Below are 18717 nucleotides of genomic sequence, written 5' to 3' on the forward strand. Positions count from 1 at the left end.
CTGGCTGCAGCCATCGTAAGGGCAGATTAATTTATTTCCTGAAATTTGGAATCCATCTGCCCTTAGATCAGGCATACAGGCAGGGGGTGTGCTTAGCTGATAAAGCCCCTCCTTCTGTCCTGAATACTCCTGAGATGTATGACATAATTTGCCTTTTAAATTTTAACAAAAGTAAATATAATCTACTTTTCTATCCATTTACTGATATTAGCAGCCTAAGGATTAAAAATAGTCAATGCTGATTGAGAGAGTGAAGCTTTAATAACAGACTTCACTTTGCTTCTAGGCATTGATAATGCCTTTGAATTATATTTGTATCCATCTCCTGGCTTGCGCCTGTCCCCAACTTTATCCTGCAGATCTTTTGACAAGGCCTTGCCACCCATAGTTGATTGGTTTCTTCAGTTGCACTACCAGGGACTGAAATGCTCCAGGAAAACTCTTTTCAAGCTAATCACCACAGCTGATCATAGTTGAATTTCAAATGGCTTTGTGTGCTATTGAGAATATGATTAGCTACACCCTATTTGAGTTTACAAGTCATTTAAGAGGGGGTGATCCTTTTGTCAACTCAGTAATTCTGTTTTTGTTTTTTTGTTTTGATGTGTTGGTGTTATATCTTTCACGTGGATATTATAGTAAATACAGCTGGATAAAACAAAAACTGTGTCTGTCTTTCAGGCTGTAAAGCAACAAAATGTGATCATTTTAAAGGGGGATGATTCTTTTCAATACCTATTGTATTAGTGCAAGCATATGTAATGAATGTAGCATCATCAGTTTTTGAATCTGGCAGTTTTATCTCTGGTCAAATAATCAGACTCCTAGATATGTATTATCTGATTTGCTTGTAGCTTGGAATGTTTTAATGTGGGGATCAGCAACCTGTAGATCGTGATCTACCAGTAGATTGCGGACAGGTGGCTGGTAGATTGCAGTCTGGGCTTACTGCCACCCCAGAGAATCGAACAGAGTATTTGTAAATTTGGAGCTGTAGGAGGAAAGCCGATGAATGCTCAAAATTAACAGGGGGCTTAATACCTGCTGCAGCATGTGTACACCTTTGGCTGCTGCCTCAGCAGCTAAAGGGGGTAAAGATTGGGGGCGGTAAAGCCGCAAATCAACCGCAGGGTTTTACATGTGAACAAGTCCTAAGAGTACCACTGCCGAATGAAATTAAGGCCTCATTCACAAGTGCAGCAAGTACTGCTGTTCCTCTAAAAAGCGATCTGAGTGTGTTTGACAGGTGGTGAGGAGGAGATATGTTGCCTCCTAACCATTTGATTTAAACCCAGTAGTACATCAATTACAGGTTTAAAACCATGTTGTTTAGGTACATCTCCACCTTTTTTAAGGTTGCCTAACACTGTTTTAATGGGATTTATTATGGCTCAATTTTTGGATTAATGTGTTTTAAGCTTGCTATAAATTGGGAGGGGGAAGTCATATGAAGTGTCTAGCCATCTCTGGCTGTCCACCCAGACATAAGATTTAAATCTTGCGGTTTGGTCACTGACTTGTGCATTTTGGCAAAATGATATTCACAGCGTGGCTAAAAGCCAATATGAATGATGCCTTAGAAAGCCTGTTACCAATATGTCCGACCGTAAGGGACCATTCAATGCACTGTGTTGCTAAGTAATGGCCATGTGTTTTTCGATCTGTTACTGCTTTAATGCACAACAGATTGCCAAAGTCTGAATCGGCCCAAGATTTCCACGATCACGTTTCAGGATGGCCAAATGTAAACCACCTTCACAGCTACCAGGTATGCTCAAAATGTGCCCTTCACCCACAGGTGCACTTCAGTTTAACCTCAATGTGTACAAACATATTGGGCATCAACAGACTGTATTGCTGCAAAAAAAAACTCCAATGACAGAAATGTAAATACTCTTGTGCATTTTATACCCTTGGGTGCTTTGTCATATACAAAGTGTGTTCCAGGAGGACATCTACCTAAAGAGGATCTTGAATCCTAGGTCTTAAAGAAAAAATAAGTAGCACCTACAAGTACTGTAGCTGCTGGCTTTAAAAAACAAAACAAAAAAACACTTACCTGTCCAGGCAGGGCTGTTTGCCCAGGGGCCCCAGTTGCATGGGGGGGGGGCTGCACTTTCCCCAAAGCAGCTGGTCCTTGAGCCCACACTGCCCTGAAATTGGGGGCCCCCATGATGGCACTGAGAGTGATAGATGCAAAGGGGAGGCAGTCTGCCTACTACCTACTTAATGTCTGTTTACCTGCACTGTCATCATTGTAGTTGCCAAGAGGCCCATGATGCTATTAAGATGGCCCTGTGTCCAGGGATTCAGTACTGGCCTCACCTGGGCTGGTTCTTTGGCAGGCAATGGGTCCACGGAGCCAGCATGTTTACTAAGAGAGCCGGTTGCGACTCCCTGCAGCTTCACAGCTGGCTTTCCACTGCGCATGTCATGCTGTGCTGTGTATAAATATGCAATACTGTTGTGAATGCGCAAGCTCAAGTGGTGTGTGATGTCATGGATCAAAATGTGTTCAATCCTTGCCGAATTGCCCAAAATCCAATCTATGGTCAGTTTAAGCTTAAAGGGTATCTGCACAGTTAGAATGAATGCCATGTTTGTACAGTATAAAAAAAACACTGGGGTAGATTCAAGAAGCAATTACGCCTGTGTAACCATAGGTTACACAGCGCAATTGCTTACTTGCCCTGGCGTAACGAGTGCTCCTGATTCAGGAACCTCGTTACGCCGACTGCAGCCTAAGATCTGCGCGGCATAAGGCTCTTATGCCCGCATATCTTAGGCTGCATTCTTGCGATGGCCGCTAGGTGGCGTTCCCGTTGTGCTCAGCGTATAGTATGCAAATTGCATACTAACACCGATTCACAACGTTGCGCGAACCCTGCGTACGCAATTTACGTCGTTTATGTACGGCGGTTTTCGCGCAAGGCTGCCCCTGCTATTAGCAGGGGCAGCCCATGTTACGTATACCCATCGTTCCCGCGTCGCGAAATTTGAATTTTACGTAGTTTGCGTAAGTGATTCGTGAATGGCGCTGGACGCCATTCACGTTCACTTTGAAGCAAATGACGTCCTTGCGACGTCATTTGCCGCAATTCACGTCGGGAAAGTTTCCCGACGGAGCATGCGCTCTACGATCGGCGCGGGAACGCGCCTAATTTAAATGATTCCCGCCCCCTACGGGATCATTTAAATTGCGTGCTCTTGCGCCGGGCATTTTGCCGGCGCGCCCGCGCAATTTACGGAGCTTCTGCTCCGTGAATCGAGGGCAGCGCAAAAAAATTGCGAGGGCGCGGGGCAAAATCGTTGCCCTGCGCCTCCGTAATAAATGCGCAAATCTCTTTGAATTCGGCCCACTGTCTACAATGCACAGGTGAGTGACTGCATTTAACAAATATTTGATATAATTAAAAAAGCATTGTAAATGTGTATATATATATATATATATATATATATAGTACAGACCAAAAGTTTGAACACACCTTCTCATTCAAAGAGTTTTCTTTATTTTTATGACTATGAAAATTGTAGATTCACACTGAAGGCATCAAAAATATGAATTAACACATGTGGAATTATACATAACAAAAAAGTGTGAAACAACTGAAAATATATTTCATATTCTAGGTTCTTCAAAGTAGCCACCTTTTGCAGCAGACACATCTCTAGAACTGTTAGGCCCCGTACACACGACCAAACATGTCTGCTGAAACTGCTCCGTGGACCAGTTTCAGCAGACGTGTTCGGTCGTGTGTACGGCCGACCGGACAAATGTCCGGCGGATCGGACAGGTTTCCAGCGGACAAATGTTTCTTGGCATGCTAAGAAACATGTCCGTCGGACATGTTCGGTCGTTCCAGGGTTGCGCACGTCGCCGCGTCATCGTCGTGGCCACGTCGCGACACGTCACCCTGTTTGTTTTTCGCTGGGATTTTGGTCTGATGGTGTTTACAGCCATCAGACCAAAATCTGGCAGCGGACATGTCCGATGAAAACGGTCCGCAGACCGTTTTCATCGGACAGATCCGCTGGTGTGTACGGGGCCTTAAGAGGAGACTGTGTGAATCAGTCCTTCATGGTAGAATATCTGCTAGGAAACCACTACTAAAGAAAGGCAACAAGCAGAAGAGACTTGTTTGGGCTAAAGAACACAAGGAATGGACATTAGACCAGTGGAAATCTGTGCTTTGGTCTGATGAGTCCAAACTTGAGATCTTTGGTTCCAACCCCCGTGTCTTTGTGCAACGCAGAAAAGGTGAACGGATGGACTCTACATGCCTGGTTCCCACCGTGAAGCATGGAGGAGGAGGTGTGATGGTGTGGGGGTGCTTTGCTGGTGACACTGTTGGGGATTTATTCAAAATTGAAGGCATACTGAACCAGCAAGACTACCACAGCATCTTGCAGCGGCATGCTATTCCATCCGGTTTGCGTTTAGTTGGACCATCATTTATTTTTCAACAGGACAATGACCCCAAACACACCTCCAGGCTGTGTAAGGGCTATTTGACCAAGAAGGAGAGTGATGGGGTGCTGCGCCAGGTGACTACCTCTTGAAGCTCATCAAGAGAATGCCAAGAGTGTGCAAAGCAGTAATCAAAGCAAAAGGTGGCTACTTTGAAGAACCTAGAATATGAAATATATTTTATTTATTTTTATATTTAGTTTTGATGCCTTCAGTGTGAATCTACAATTTTCATAGTCATGAAAATAAAGAAAACTCTTTGAATGAGAAGGTGTGTCCAAACTTTTGGTCTGTACTGTATATATATATATATATATATATATATATATATATATATATATATATATATATATATAAAAAGTTGCAATGTGCAGGTATTATAAAGTTACTGTTATATAATATTTATATTAATGGTTAGGAAACGCTGGTCAATTTTCAACCATGTCCTAGTAGATGTATCCCAGAATGTTCAAACTGCATGCCACATAAACACACAAATCTATTACAAAATGTTAACAACAAATGCACTCATAAAGTACGTGGCACCTAAATGACAGTTCTTTTCCAGTGATTTCATTCTGGCAAATGAATAACATATGTAGCTATGGGGAGGCAATCATAGGGGAGAAACAATAAAAGCCCTATTACACACTACATTTCATAACTGTCCCCATCATAAAAGATTTTGTGGTTTAATAGTATGGTCTCCAATAGCAATATTTATTCATATATGTTATCAACTGCTAAAATGCACAGATACCCATTAAAAAACAAAAGAATAATCCACTGTTTTTGTTGTGGTACATCTTAGGAGGAGGAGGAGCGCTCTAAGCATCTTAAATCTTTCATCCTCTTAACAATTGTAGAAGTGAAACAAGACATAGGAGTGGATAGCGTTGGCATGTGACAGCATAAAGCTTGCGTTAGAGTAATCCATCACATAATTTATCTCATTGTTAGATTTTATAGGAGGCATAAGATATCCAAGTAGATATGTCTGCAGTAACGATCATCAACATGCCCCTTGTATACCAGGAGAAAATGAAACAACTGGAGCACAAATTACAAGTAAGTCCTATTAATTCAAAAAGATAACAAACTACAGCATATAATTACCGGTACCTTTCTTCATATTTAAAAATGTGACTGTAAATCTACCAAATGTAGTTACAATATAAGGTGCCAACGTGCAATCATAGTAGGCAGTTAGGCCGGGTGTATATTTTTATGTGTGCGTTGAAGCATGTGTAGGAGTGAATGGCTCATATAGGGCCAGATTCACAGAGCAGATACGGCGGCGTATCTCCTAATACGCCGTCGTATCCCTGTTTCTATCTATGCGACTGATTCATAGAATCAGTTACGCATAGATAGCCATAAGATCCGACAGGTGTAATTGTTTTACACTGTCGGATCTTAGGATGCAGTACCGCGGCCGCCGCTGGGGGGAGTTCGCGTCGTAAACCAGCGTCGGGTATGCAAATTAGGAGTTACGGCGATCCACGACGGTTTTTCGCGCTCGCTACGTCGCCGCTAGTTTAGTTTCCCGTCGCAAAGTTAGTCGTTTTTTTAACTTTACACAGCAATCGTATTGCTGTGTAAAGTATGGCCGTCGTTCCCGCGTCGAAATGTAAAAAATAACGTTGTTTGCGTAAGCAGTCCGGGAATACAGAATTACGCTACACGCGTCGCCCTTCGAAAAAATGACGTCACTTCGCGCAAAGCACGGCGGGAGTTCGGAAACGGAGCATGCGCGGTAGGTCCGGCGCGGGAGCGCGCCTAATTTAAATGGCACACGCCCATTTGAATTGGCCCGCCTTGTGCCGGAGGCCGCCGGCGTAGGTTTTCATCGCAAGTGCTTGGTGAATCAGGCACTTGCGATGAAAAATTGCGGCGGTGTAACGTATCTACGATACGTTACGCCGCCGCTCATCTACGTGAATCTGGCCCATTGTCTATTTCCCTCTTACTCTGAACTGTAGTGTTTAGATGTAAACCAGCCACATAGGAAAGATCTACAACAAAAAGCAGGAGTTTTGCTGCGTGAAAACTGACCCATATCCCCCTACAGAGGGAGAGCTTTTTAAGTGTGTTATGAATTCATTTGGACAATTCTATGCTGTGTCTGACTGGAAAAAGCATATTTTCATCAAATATCTTATAATCACATGTGACTGTGATGCTAAAACTTTCTGGGTGGATTTATATTATCCAGATGTGGTGCACTGTGTTAGGGCAACCCATTCAAAAGAATAAGCTGGTAATGCAGCGCTGCTGGCTTCCCTGCTCTCCTCTCCTGCTGGAATCTCCTGAAGGCACACATATGGATGTTTCAGGTTGGAGTCAGGGGCCAGTAAATATGTAATCTTCTGCCCCCTTCCTTTCCTGAATGAACACAGTAAGTGATTGGTACCAATCACTCATGTGTCCATTCATCGCTGAAGCATAGTAAACTGTATTTACTATGCTTCCATTTGTGAATGAGCAAGAAGCCTTGGAGTGCTTCCTATTCATTCATCTGTGCAGCTAAGGTTGCAGAGAAAGGGACTGATAAATCTATGTCCTCAGTCACTTTCGGTCAGATAGGCCCTATCAGGGAGGCTGTATGGAGCCCCGTGATTTCTAACAGCATCCCTGCACACCACAATTCACTGTAGTATATTACCAAGCATTGTGGTGTGCTGTAGTAGCTGTGCATATAATCTGTGTTTCCTTAGCGTGTTGGGGTGTCATTTGTTCTGGATTTATTTGTTTTTAATTCTTTATTTATTTTGAAAATTGTATAAAGTTTACAGCAAAAGATAGGCAGCGCAATAACTAGCTGCCAAAAAAACCCTGATAAAACTGAGCTCCACTCATATAATCGAATGCCAGGTAACAGGAATTAGTTAGGGGGTCCCGGTAAAATTGCACTTACTCAGGACTCCATCGCTGTGTCAGGGTGCTCTGTCAACTATTGGCCCAGACATCCCTTAAATTTGAAACAGCGCCCCCATCTTTGGGAGCAGGGCGCTACATACCCCCCCCCCCTACAAAAAGACACCGTCCTCAGTGTCTGGGGGGAAAAAACAACCCTTCAAGCCTGAAGGTTTGGTACCTGAACCAAATAAAAATGGGATGGGGGAAGGAAAAGAGGGAAAAGAAACAAAGTACAATAAAAGGAATGGCATATACTTACATAGGTATCACATTAATTTGACAGTGCTTTTATGGTAACAAGGGGTATAACATCGGCAGGTACATTTTTTATAAGGACTTGATGAAGAATGTGAATACGTATCCAAAACATAATTAGTGCCATGTGCACTATGAGTGCAGTGTGCAATACGTAAGCAAAGCATTACAAAATGGAGTGCAGTTTTATACAGAATTTACCATTTCTTTCATACATTAAATGTACGGCAGTGGAAAAGTGTGAACTTAGCCTCACAAGCCTTTTACTTTGTATTATGTATCAGGAAGCAAGCTTCTGACATCTGCATATTGGCGAATTAAAATGGTGGAAATTATCAAACCTTTTAAGCATTGTAGCATTTATGTGTTGGCTAATAATTTTATTATATGTAATAAAATTATATTTGATTAGCCGGCAGAAATGTGTGTGAAAGAAATATAAAAATGCGAGTTTCCAGGCTTTCAATATCTGATTACTACAAAGATATGCAGATGAGGAATTTTAAAACTTGCTGTTTACTTACTTTGGATCTAAGACCTCGTACACACGACCGAACATGTCTGCTGAAACTGGTCCGCAGATCCTGTCCGCGCGGATTTCGGTTTGATGGTGTGTACAACCATCAGACCGAAATCTCAGAGCGGACATGTCCGATGAAAACGATCCACGGACCGTTTTCATCGGACATGTCCCCTCGTGTGTACGAGGCCTAAGATGTAATAAAAACCAAAAGATCAGCCTAATGCCACGTACACACGATCGGTTCATCCGATGAAAACGGACCGATGGATTTTTTCATCAGATATCCGATGAAGCTGACTTTCATCAGTCTTGCCTACGCACCATCAGTTAAAAATCCGATCGTGTCCAACGTGGTGACGCGTGGTAAAACACAACGACGTGCAGAGAAAAATGAAGTTCAATGCTTCCGAGCATGCGTCGACTTGATTCTGAGCATGCATGGATTTTTAACCGATGGATTTCCCCACAGACGATCAGTTTTTTCTATTGGCTTTTTAACCATCAGAAAATTTTAAAATAGGTTTTTTTTTTTTTACCGATGGAAAAAAAACGATGGGGGCCCACACATGATCGGTTCGACCGATCGTGTGTACAGGGCATAACAGCTAGGCATTTCCAGGATGAGGTAGGCAATGGTAATCTAAATTTTGTCATGACAGGTTTTCCTTTAAGAGCTTATAAATGATGGGCATGTTTTAAATTTCCCTTTGTATTTCCATATGTTAAATTTTGAGTTTTTTTTATTTTATATATGCTCCTTAATGCCAAAATACAACTCGAAGAAGAATTTCGTTTTTACACCATCTATTCTAGTTTGACAATCTTTTTGAAAGTTTTTCTCGCCACCTTGACAATATGACAGAAGGATAAATACGAATTAATAACTACTTAATTAAATTAAATTAAAATAAAATATGCACATACCGTAGGTATGTATTAGTAAAGTCGGGCACACACATGATCGTCTGGTTCAGCAAGAACTCCCTGACATTCGGTACATGTGAACAGCTGCCTGTCCAACAGAAGACGGTCTAATGATTGGCTTCTGTCGAACAGGCATGATGGAAAACCAGCACCGATCAGTTTTAGCAGCAAATGACTGCCAGCACTGATCAGTGTGTTCTGGTGTGGGGGCAGTTCTCCTATCAGAGCATAGTAGCAAAGCAGGGAAGATCGCCTAACAAACATCGCTTGTATTAGTACGGCAATCTGTTAATTTTTTTTTCGTTCAGTTCGCTAGAACGAAAAAGGCTGAGTATGTAAACCCAGCTTAAGTTTAGAAAATTCCCATTTAATAGGAAACTATGTATACTAGACGAACATAGGTGTATTTTCTTTGGTTACGAAAGATTGCTCTTAAAGGGTTAGTTCACCTTTACCAAAATACTGCCTATGCAGATAAGGGACGTCTGTAAATAAAAACAAACTATGCAGCATTGACGAAAGTTGCCTATAAAGTTAAATATGTCCTTCTCTATAGGTGTAGGCCTTTTACTTATCTCATGATGCCTGGCTGGAATACTCCCAGGATGTTACTAGGACATTGCTAAGTGAGGACTAGTTATTACTGCTCCCTTTCTACATCGCAGGATTGGGCTCTCAAATGCTCTCAAAGAGCTCAGAGATACTGCATGAAGGGAGAGAGAGAGTATGTGAGGGGGGCATTAATTTAGAGCATAAGTTAAAGTGGAGGTTCACCCAAAAAATTTTTTTTTAACATTACATTCATCCGAGTTGTCCTAATGAAAATCGGCTGTTTTTTATTTTTTTTCCCCGTACATACCATATTTTCACCGCCGCTTCTGGGTATGTCTTCTGCGGGACTGGGCGTTCCTATCTGATTGACAGGCTTCCGACCGTCGCATACTGCGCGTCACAAGTTGCCGAAAGAAGCCGAACGTCGGTGCGCAGGCGCCGTATAGAGCCGCACCGACGTTCGGCTTTTTCGGCAACTCGTGACGCGCTGTATGCGACAGTCGGAAGCCTGTCAATCAGATAGGAACGCCCAGTCCCGCAGAAAACATACCCAGAAGCGGGGGTGAAAATACGGTATGTACGAAAAAAAAACAGCCGATTGTCATTAGGACAACTCGGCTGAATGTAATGTTAAAAATGTATTTTTGGGTGAACCCCCGCTTTAACTCCTGTGTGCAATAGTGCACATAGATGTTTGGATCCACTGTGTCACCAGGTAAAATAGCTAACTACAGGCAGGATCAGGTGCTGTGTTCAAACGTGAATTCAAAAGGCCAGCAGACAGGTGGTCCAGGCAGACAGTAGCTGAAGTTAGTCTCTAATATACAATCTTAGTAAAATCCAGAAAGCCGTTCCAATGCAGAAATGTGACTGAGCTGCTATCAACAGCTTACAGTCAATTACTACCAACTGAGAGTCAGTGGGCCTGGCTCCTGGTGACATCAGCATTATGCAGTCAATCACAGTGTTACATGATTGGGAGCCCCCGTCTTCTGGCTTTGGGTGTCATGGCCCATGTCAATTGCCAGCTCTCACCAGCATAAAGAGGTTAAGCGTTAATGGGGAAGGCTTTCACTGCAGTTTGAACCTAGATGCAGCGCCAAGTATCACCCAGCAGGTGATAGAAGCTTAAAGCCCAACTCTGGACTGATAAGGTTTTCCCTATTTTCCTACCTCCCTTTTGGAGAACCACAGCAGCAATATTAAAATGCTATACATAGCTTTTTCCAGTGTTCCTTGGTCTGCTGCAGTGACATCACAGGCCCTTTTTGCTCTTTTCTTCCCCTAACAGTAGGAGTTATGACCTAGCACATTTTCTTCAACCTGGAGATGGAAGCTTTAATGCCCTGGGCTCACAGGAAGTGAGTTAAATTATGCTGTATGTTATTAAACCAACAAATTAAGCATGGCTGTATTATTGATGGAGTACGTCTGCAGGGGACTGTTTCCAAACTAGGCATTTTTTCCCCAAACATCCCTATTGTGGAAGGTTCAAATTATCTCAAAGAGTCAGCTTCATGGATCCATGTAGTCAGCATCTTCCTGGGGGGCCTAACACCTGCAAGATCTGGCCTGATCTGACTAACCAAACATGCCTACCAAACCAAAATACCACCAGACTAGGTGCAAGCAAAATCAAACTGGGTCAGCTAGTCAAAAAATGACAATGCATAAGTTAACTGTTGGTGGTAGATCAGTGGAGGCACTCTATTCCACTCCTGAAAACGCATTTCCATCCCTGAATAGTATTAAAAAGGGGGGAATAGGGTTGGGACTTTGAATGAGGCATGTGATAGACACTACCACAGGCATCCATCCCTGTAAATGTATAAAAAGGGGGGAGAGTTGGGACTTTGAATGAGATGCGTCTTTAGCAGTATGCGATTAAGTATATATATATATGGAATATAAAAAATGTTTCCATAATAGCCAGGCTCAAAGTTGCGCACCTAGTCTGGTGGTATTTTGGTTTGGTAGGCATGTTTGGTTCCACTCCTGCATTTCTTTTGTTTTTCCAGTGCTCTTTTTTGCCAGACCAACTATAGGTAGGGGCGGGTTTAGGTTATCACCTGCCCCCTATCTATTGATTAGCACGCCTATGCGCCTCTTTGGGAGGTTTTAAAAAATCATAGCACACGGCATGTCACAGAGCATACAACATAGCATCAATCATTTCCAAGAGTATTATCAATGAATGCCCATAACCGAAAACCTTTACATTTTCCTTAGTTTTTAAAATTAGACCATTTATCCAACGGACCATATACACTTGTACCAGAATGCTAGTATGGGGAGTTGATTGTCTATCCTGGGCCATTAGAATAGCAAAATACCCGAGGGGTAGTTTCTTAGCCCAGAAATGGTTTATAACTTAGGGCTTCATTTAAGCCTGGGGGGGAGGTGGCATTTAAATCAAATATCCACCTAGCCTCCCTTTGTAGTAGTTTTTGTCAACATTGCCACCTCTGGAATCTTCAGTAATTTTTTCAAATACTGTAAACTGGATCATCGAAGTATCATGTTGGAGAGCAACATGCTGGCCAATGGGGGTGTACAACAGATTCCCAATTAAAGTAAAATTCTGCGCTACAGTATTGTATAAGGGCTTCTGCCCCCCTGGCAAACCTCCCTAGGGAGGAGTGTATAAATCAAGTAATAGGGTATGGGGTGGTGGCTCTCCCTTTGGGGTGAACACTTAGGTTCCAATAATGTGTAAATTAATTCCCTATAACAAGTGAGTAGTATGTGACGTACTTGGTGTGCGATATAAAATGTTGGATACCTCTGGTGGGTGGGCTTATGAGCAAGAAGAGCCCCTCAGTAATCTCAGGAGGTAGTTAATGAACCTCAAGATCCTGGTATGTGAATTATAAAACTGTTCCACCTGGAAATGTGCTGTGGGTGATACCTCGTGAGTATGCCTGGGTATAAATATTATCCCTGTGATATCCTATACAGCCCAATGCAGTTTGTGATACTCAGATATATGTAATCTAGTGAATATTAGGCATGTAAATAAAGTGTAGAAAAAAGGAAATAAGTACAAAGTGCAAATTGATTCAAATGACCTTCATAAACAATCAAAGTGAGAAAAAAAACGAGGTAGTTGACGGTGAATTTCAACCGCTATGACCTAGTGTAAATTGATCAAAATAGACAAAATTGTTCTAGCTATACAGAGGTGGCAATATAATATAACTTAGTATATGTGCATCAAAACGTGGTTCCTTAATGGTGACTTGTGATGAAGTGAGTAGTTATCCTGGAATGTGCTCTTCAGTGTGGTGGTATCCGTGCTCCCCCCTGCGAAATCCCCACTCACCAGATTGTAGTCCCCCTATTGGGGGTGTTGCGCTCTGAGATATTTAGGGAAAATCGCCAGTGTACCTCGGTTGCACTGCCTGCTTCCGTCAATCAGTTTCCACCAGGAGATAGTAGTCCACACCAAGACTCGGGGGCCACGTGTATGCGTTTAAAAGATAGAAAGGAGAATCCACATGGTGTTGTACCATAAAAAATTCCAGCGCTTTATTAAAATAAATTGCCAAAAATATATATATTCCAAAATATAAAACAATTAAAAACTTGCTTGTGAGCAAGATTGCGGGCTGTACCGATGAAAAATGCACCAAGACAGGTGCGCTCTGCTATGGGACTCGTGTGGTACGCTTGTTTGCCTTCCACAGAACGCAAACAAGCAAACAATTTACACTAGGTCATAGCAGTTGAAATTCAGCGTCAACTACCTATTTTTTTTCTCACTTTATTTGATTGTTTATGAAGGTCATTTGAATCAATTTGCACTTTGTACTTATTTCCTTTTTTCTACACTTTATTTACATGCCTAATATTCACTGGATTACATATATCTGAGTATCACAAATGACATTGGGCTGTATAGGATATCACAGGGATAATATTTATACCCAGGCATACTCACGAGGTATCACACTATCACCCACAGCACATTTCTAGTTGGAACAGTTTTATAATCCACCTACCAGGATCTTGAGGTTCATTAACCAGGACTACCTCCTGAGATTACGGAGGGGGCTCTTCTTGCTCATAAGCCCACCCACCAGAGGTATCCAACATTTTATATCGCACACCAAGTACGTCACATACTACTCACTTGTTATAGGGAATTGATTTATACATTACTGGAACCTAAGTGTTCACCCCAAAGGGAGCACCACCACCCCTATACCCTATTACTTGGTACAACAGATTCCGTCTAATATAGTAAATATGATCTTAGATCCTCCTCCATAGATTTCTAAAGGTCTCCCCTATGTGGAAGGATCCGCATTTGCACAATGCAATGTCAATTACACACTTAGGGCTAGATTCAGATAAGTGAGCGGATCTTCCGCCGCAAGTTTTTGAGGCAAGTGCTTTATTCAGAAAGCACTTGCCTGTAAACTTGCGGCGGCGTATCGTAAATCCCCCGGCGGAATTCAAATTCCGCGGGTAGGGGGCGTGTAAAATTTAAATCAGGCGCGTCCCCGCACCGAACGAACTGCGCATGCGCGTCCGTAAAATTTCCCAGCGCGCAAGTGCTCTAAGTGACGTCGCTAGGACGTCATTGGTTTCGAACGTAAATTACGCCCATCCGTATTCGCGAACGACTTACGCAAACAACGTAAAAAATTAAAAACTCGGTGCGGAAACGACGGCCATACTTAACATAGGATACGCCGCACATACCCCTCATATAGCAGGGGTAACTATATGCCGGAAAAAGCCGAACGCAAACAACGTAACAAAAAAGCGCCGGGCGGTCGTTCGCTTCTGAATCGGCGTAACTCCTCATTTGCATATTCCTCGCGTATACAAACGGAAGCGACACCTAGCGGCCAGCGTGAGATTGCAGCCTAAGATCCGCCGGCGTATCTCTTTTCTGAATCCGGCCCTTAGTCTGACAGTCTACATGTTTAATTCTGTGTACACATCCATTGGGCAGCAGAAATGTCTCTCCCACCAAGATCCAGCTACAGTACTCACAGTTATCACATCTAAACATTCTTATTAGCTCTTCGGGTTGTCTCCAGGGTTCCTGAAAGTGTGTAAGTACTAGACGGTCCATCAGTAATCTACATTTTTTGTGTGTAACCTGTGGGTAGTCTGAGATGTATTTCTTGAGGATAGGATCCCCTGTGAGGATTTGCCAGTGTTTTTCCAGTTTTTTTTCACAATCTCATGATTGTTAGAGAACGTAGTGACTATTCTTACTTCTTCTTCCTCTTTGTTGCCTTTTATGCCAAATAATAATTCCTGTTTTTCTGACAGGCTTAAAGGCTTTTTTTAGGGTGGTTTTTAAGTAACCCCTATCTAATAGTCTCATTCTTGTAGTTTTGATTCTCTGAAAAAATCTTCCTCATTTGAACAATTACTCCTAATGCATAGATATTGGGAGTATGGTATGCCACATCCTAACCACTCTTACAGTAAAGAACTCTCTACACAGTGTAAGATTAAACGTATTTTCTTCTAATTTTAGTGAACGGCCACGTGACTTATTAAATTCCTTTAAGCGGAAAAGTTTAATCAGTATTTGTACATTGAAATCAAATCCCCTCTCAAGCATCTCTTCTCCAGAGAGAACAAGTTCAGTGCTCGTAACTTTTCCTCATATCTAATGTCCTCCAGACCCTTTATTCGTTTTCTTGTAGAGTCTTGTGTAACGGACATATGCCTGCTGCCGGGACATCGATAATCTTCATGCAGGGGGACTACAAGGAACTGCATGGCTTGTCACAATTGGATGTACCGCATTGTATTCTGAGCTCAAAGGGTTAACTGGACAAAGAGTCTCTTTCACTGCTGAATGCTAATGTACTCTTCGCATAGCTAATGAACTCTTTTGTGGATGTAACAGCCTCCTGTGAGGTGTATGCTGATGGGATTATGTGTGAGTGATAATTGTTTTAAAGGTTAATTGAATTCTATTGTCTGATCAAGTTAAGGAGCCAAAACGGCTAGCAACTGATTGGCTCAAGGGAGTGTCATTGTTTCAAAGTGTGTGTATTGAAGTCCCCCCTGGGGGGGGGGGGAGTGTCATTTGTTTCTGTACAGTTGTAAGCAGATATAAGCAGGTGAAATATGCCAAATAAAGTCAGTCTGCTTGACTCTGCAAACGTAGCACGTCTCGTTTCTTGGAAGGGCGTTCGATGGGATATACCGGCGGTACTTGCATATCGCAGCTTGCCAGGGAAAAGGACGTCTCCAATGGCTGAGACCCTCACACCAGTGGGTAGCCGTTACATTGGTTGGCAGCGGTGGGATGGTCCTTTTATCCAAAGAGCAAGTGCTTAATGGAGTCGCAGTACGCCAGGCTGAAAAGATCCACACTGAAAGATTTATTAGAGAGTCGTGGTAGGAGCGCCAGCAACAGACCACGGAGGGAGCTGATAGCTGACCTGCTGGAGCTGGACGAAATGGATGGATCCATGGAAGGAACGGAGCCCCTTGCACCGGTCAGCAAAGAAGATGTAATTACTGGGATTGTACAGCGGAGATTATCCTTGTATCCAGAAACGTCCGTGGAACTAATCAACCAGCTGTTTCGGGAAGCAAGGGAAGAGATACAAATGAAGAGGGGACAAGAACTGGAACTGGTAAGAGCGAGACAGCCCACTACACCTGCAGTTCCTACCCCCCACCTGCTGCTACAGGAAAGAAAATACCGTTCACTGCATTTAAAGCTTTTGTAGAAAGTGAGGAGGAAATTGATGGATATTTGGCGGACTTTGAGAGGCAGTGCTCACTACACCAGGTACCACCAGACCAATGGGTCACTATTTTGTCGGGGAAATTGTCGGGCAAAGCCAATGAAGCCTTTCGGGCTCTCGCTCCAGAGGATATTTTACAATATCAGCAAGTTAAAAAGGCGCTGCTAACCCGATATGCCGTAACGCCAGAAGCCTACCGCCAGCGCTTCCGGGAGTCCAAGAAGATGGCTGTGGACTCCCACATGGAATGGGCCAACCAGTTACAAAGGGTGGCATCCCTTTGGGTCCAAGGGTGCAAGGCCAACACCGGGGAGGAAGTATTGCAGCTGTTCCTAATGGAACATTTCTTCCAAGACCTGGCCGCAGACATACAAGACTGGGTACGAGATCGCCGTCCCGCTAACTTAAACGAGGCGGCTCGGCTAGCAGATGAGTACGCGGAAACAAGGAAAGTAAGCCAGGGTACTACACGGCTGGCTCATAAGGTAGAACCGCGTACTCCAACCGTCACCCCACGCCCAGAGTTTCGGGCTCCAGTCCCACCACATCCTCAGGGGCCTAGCAACTACCCCCGGGATTCGCCTAGGGTGACGTGCCATCACTGCAGCGACACGGGACATATTGCTCGTTATTGCCCTTTGAGAGCTACCAATAACAATTGGAGACGCACAACACCCAACACAGAGGTCACTCCATCACGTCCCTCTGCGGCCCACTGCCTGGAGACCGAGGGGGGCCCTGAGGAATGTCTGGGAATTTGGTATGAGGCAGACCCAATACAAGCGGCCTCTCCGGATAACCGTCAGCATCACCGTCAGGAGGTACGAGTGAATGGACAAATAGCACAAGGCCTAAGAGATTCCGGGACTACTATCACTCTGATTCAAAAACATCTGGTAAAGCCAGAGAACGTGTCCACTCGCACAGTTGCCGTCCGGGTCGCAGGGGGTGCTGTATTTCGCGTACCCACCACCCAGGTGCACTTAGACTGGGGAGCCGGGTCAGGAAAGACCACAGTTGGTATCATGGACAACCTACCTGCCGAGGTGGTGCTGGGCAACGACATTGGCCCTCTGACTTCGGCTTATTTACCTACACCTGCTGCTGCTTGTCCTGTGACCACCCGCGTTGCTGGAATCAACCCGCTTGCTGCTGAGAACCGGGTAAGACTACCTTCCCCAACATGTACTGTAGATCCGGCACAATATCACAGTCTAAAATGGGAATGTGACAAGTTGGCCAGTGAGAAATCAGAGATGCAACGACACTATGTCATGTATTATGAGATGTCCCGTGGCTTGAACATTGAAATGCACAAACAGGCGGAAATTGTCAAAAGATTAAATGGGATTTGCATCCAGGTGGTGCCGTATCTGTCCCAAGAGCATCAGCAACAGGTTTTGGGAGCCATTGAGAGAGCAAAGCAAGTGACTGTTCCAGAATTGAATTCTATTCTTCACCGTCACCATCAGCTACCGACCTGGTAAGCCAATGGGAAGGCCGACGGACTGTCCAGGCAAACGGAACTTTTACCCTAACAGCAGACCGGACATCCCCAAGTTGATCCGAAAAGGATCAATCCGGGTCTGCCGGAGTGTTCCACAAAAGGGGAGTAGTGTAACGGACATATGCCTGCTGCCGGGACATCGATAATCTTCATGCAGGGGGACTACAAGGAACTGCATGGCTTGTCACAATTGGATGTACCGAATTGTATTCTGAGCTCAAAGGGTTAACTGGACAAAGAGTCTCTTTCACTGCTGAATGCTAATGTACTCTTCGCATAGCTAATTAACTCTTTTGTGGAGGTAACAGCCTCCTGTGAGGTGTATGCTGATGGGATTATGTGTGAATGATAATTGTTTTAAAGGTTAATTGAATTCTATTGTCTGATCAAGTTAAGGAGCCAAAACGGCTAGCCACTGATTGGCTCAAGGGAGTGTCATTGTTTCAAAGTGTGTGTATTGAAGTCCCCCCTGGGGGGGGGAGTGTCATTTGTTTCTGTACAGTTGTAAGCAGATATAAGCAGGTGAAATATGCCAAATAAAGTCAGTCTGCTTGACTCTGCAAACGTAGCACGTCTCGTTTCTTGGAAGGGCGTTCGATGGGATATACCGGCGGTACTTGCATATCGCAGCTTGCCAGGGAAAAGGACGTCTCCAATGGCTGAGACCCTCACACCAGTGGGTAGCCGTTACATCTTGTAGAGTGGGAAAATTATCATTTTATCTCTGGAGTTAATGTCCTTTTTAATGCATACCAATAATCTGTTTGCTTGCAGCAGCTTGTCATTGCATGCCATTGCTGAGCCTGTCATCTACTAGTGTCAAGGCTTCCTTCTCTGT

At 43.7% G+C, this 18717-nt stretch overlaps 1 protein-coding gene across 1 annotated transcript in view; it reads left to right on the forward strand.

Moving 5' to 3' along the window:
• The first annotated feature begins 4881 nt into the window (after window positions 1-4881).
• KIF25 (kinesin family member 25) overlaps window positions 4882-18717 on the forward strand; it is a 94638-nt gene continuing 80802 nt past the window's right edge. The window contains exon 1 of the mRNA XM_040350673.1: window positions 4882-5536. Coding sequence (XP_040206607.1) covers window positions 5462-5536 — 75 coding nt within the window. The 5' untranslated portion in view covers window positions 4882-5461. The remainder of the gene's footprint in view (window positions 5537-18717) is intronic.

This window comes from Rana temporaria, chromosome 4 (assembly GCF_905171775.1).
Source record: "Rana temporaria chromosome 4, aRanTem1.1, whole genome shotgun sequence".
Taxonomy (NCBI): Eukaryota; Metazoa; Chordata; class Amphibia; order Anura; family Ranidae; genus Rana; species Rana temporaria.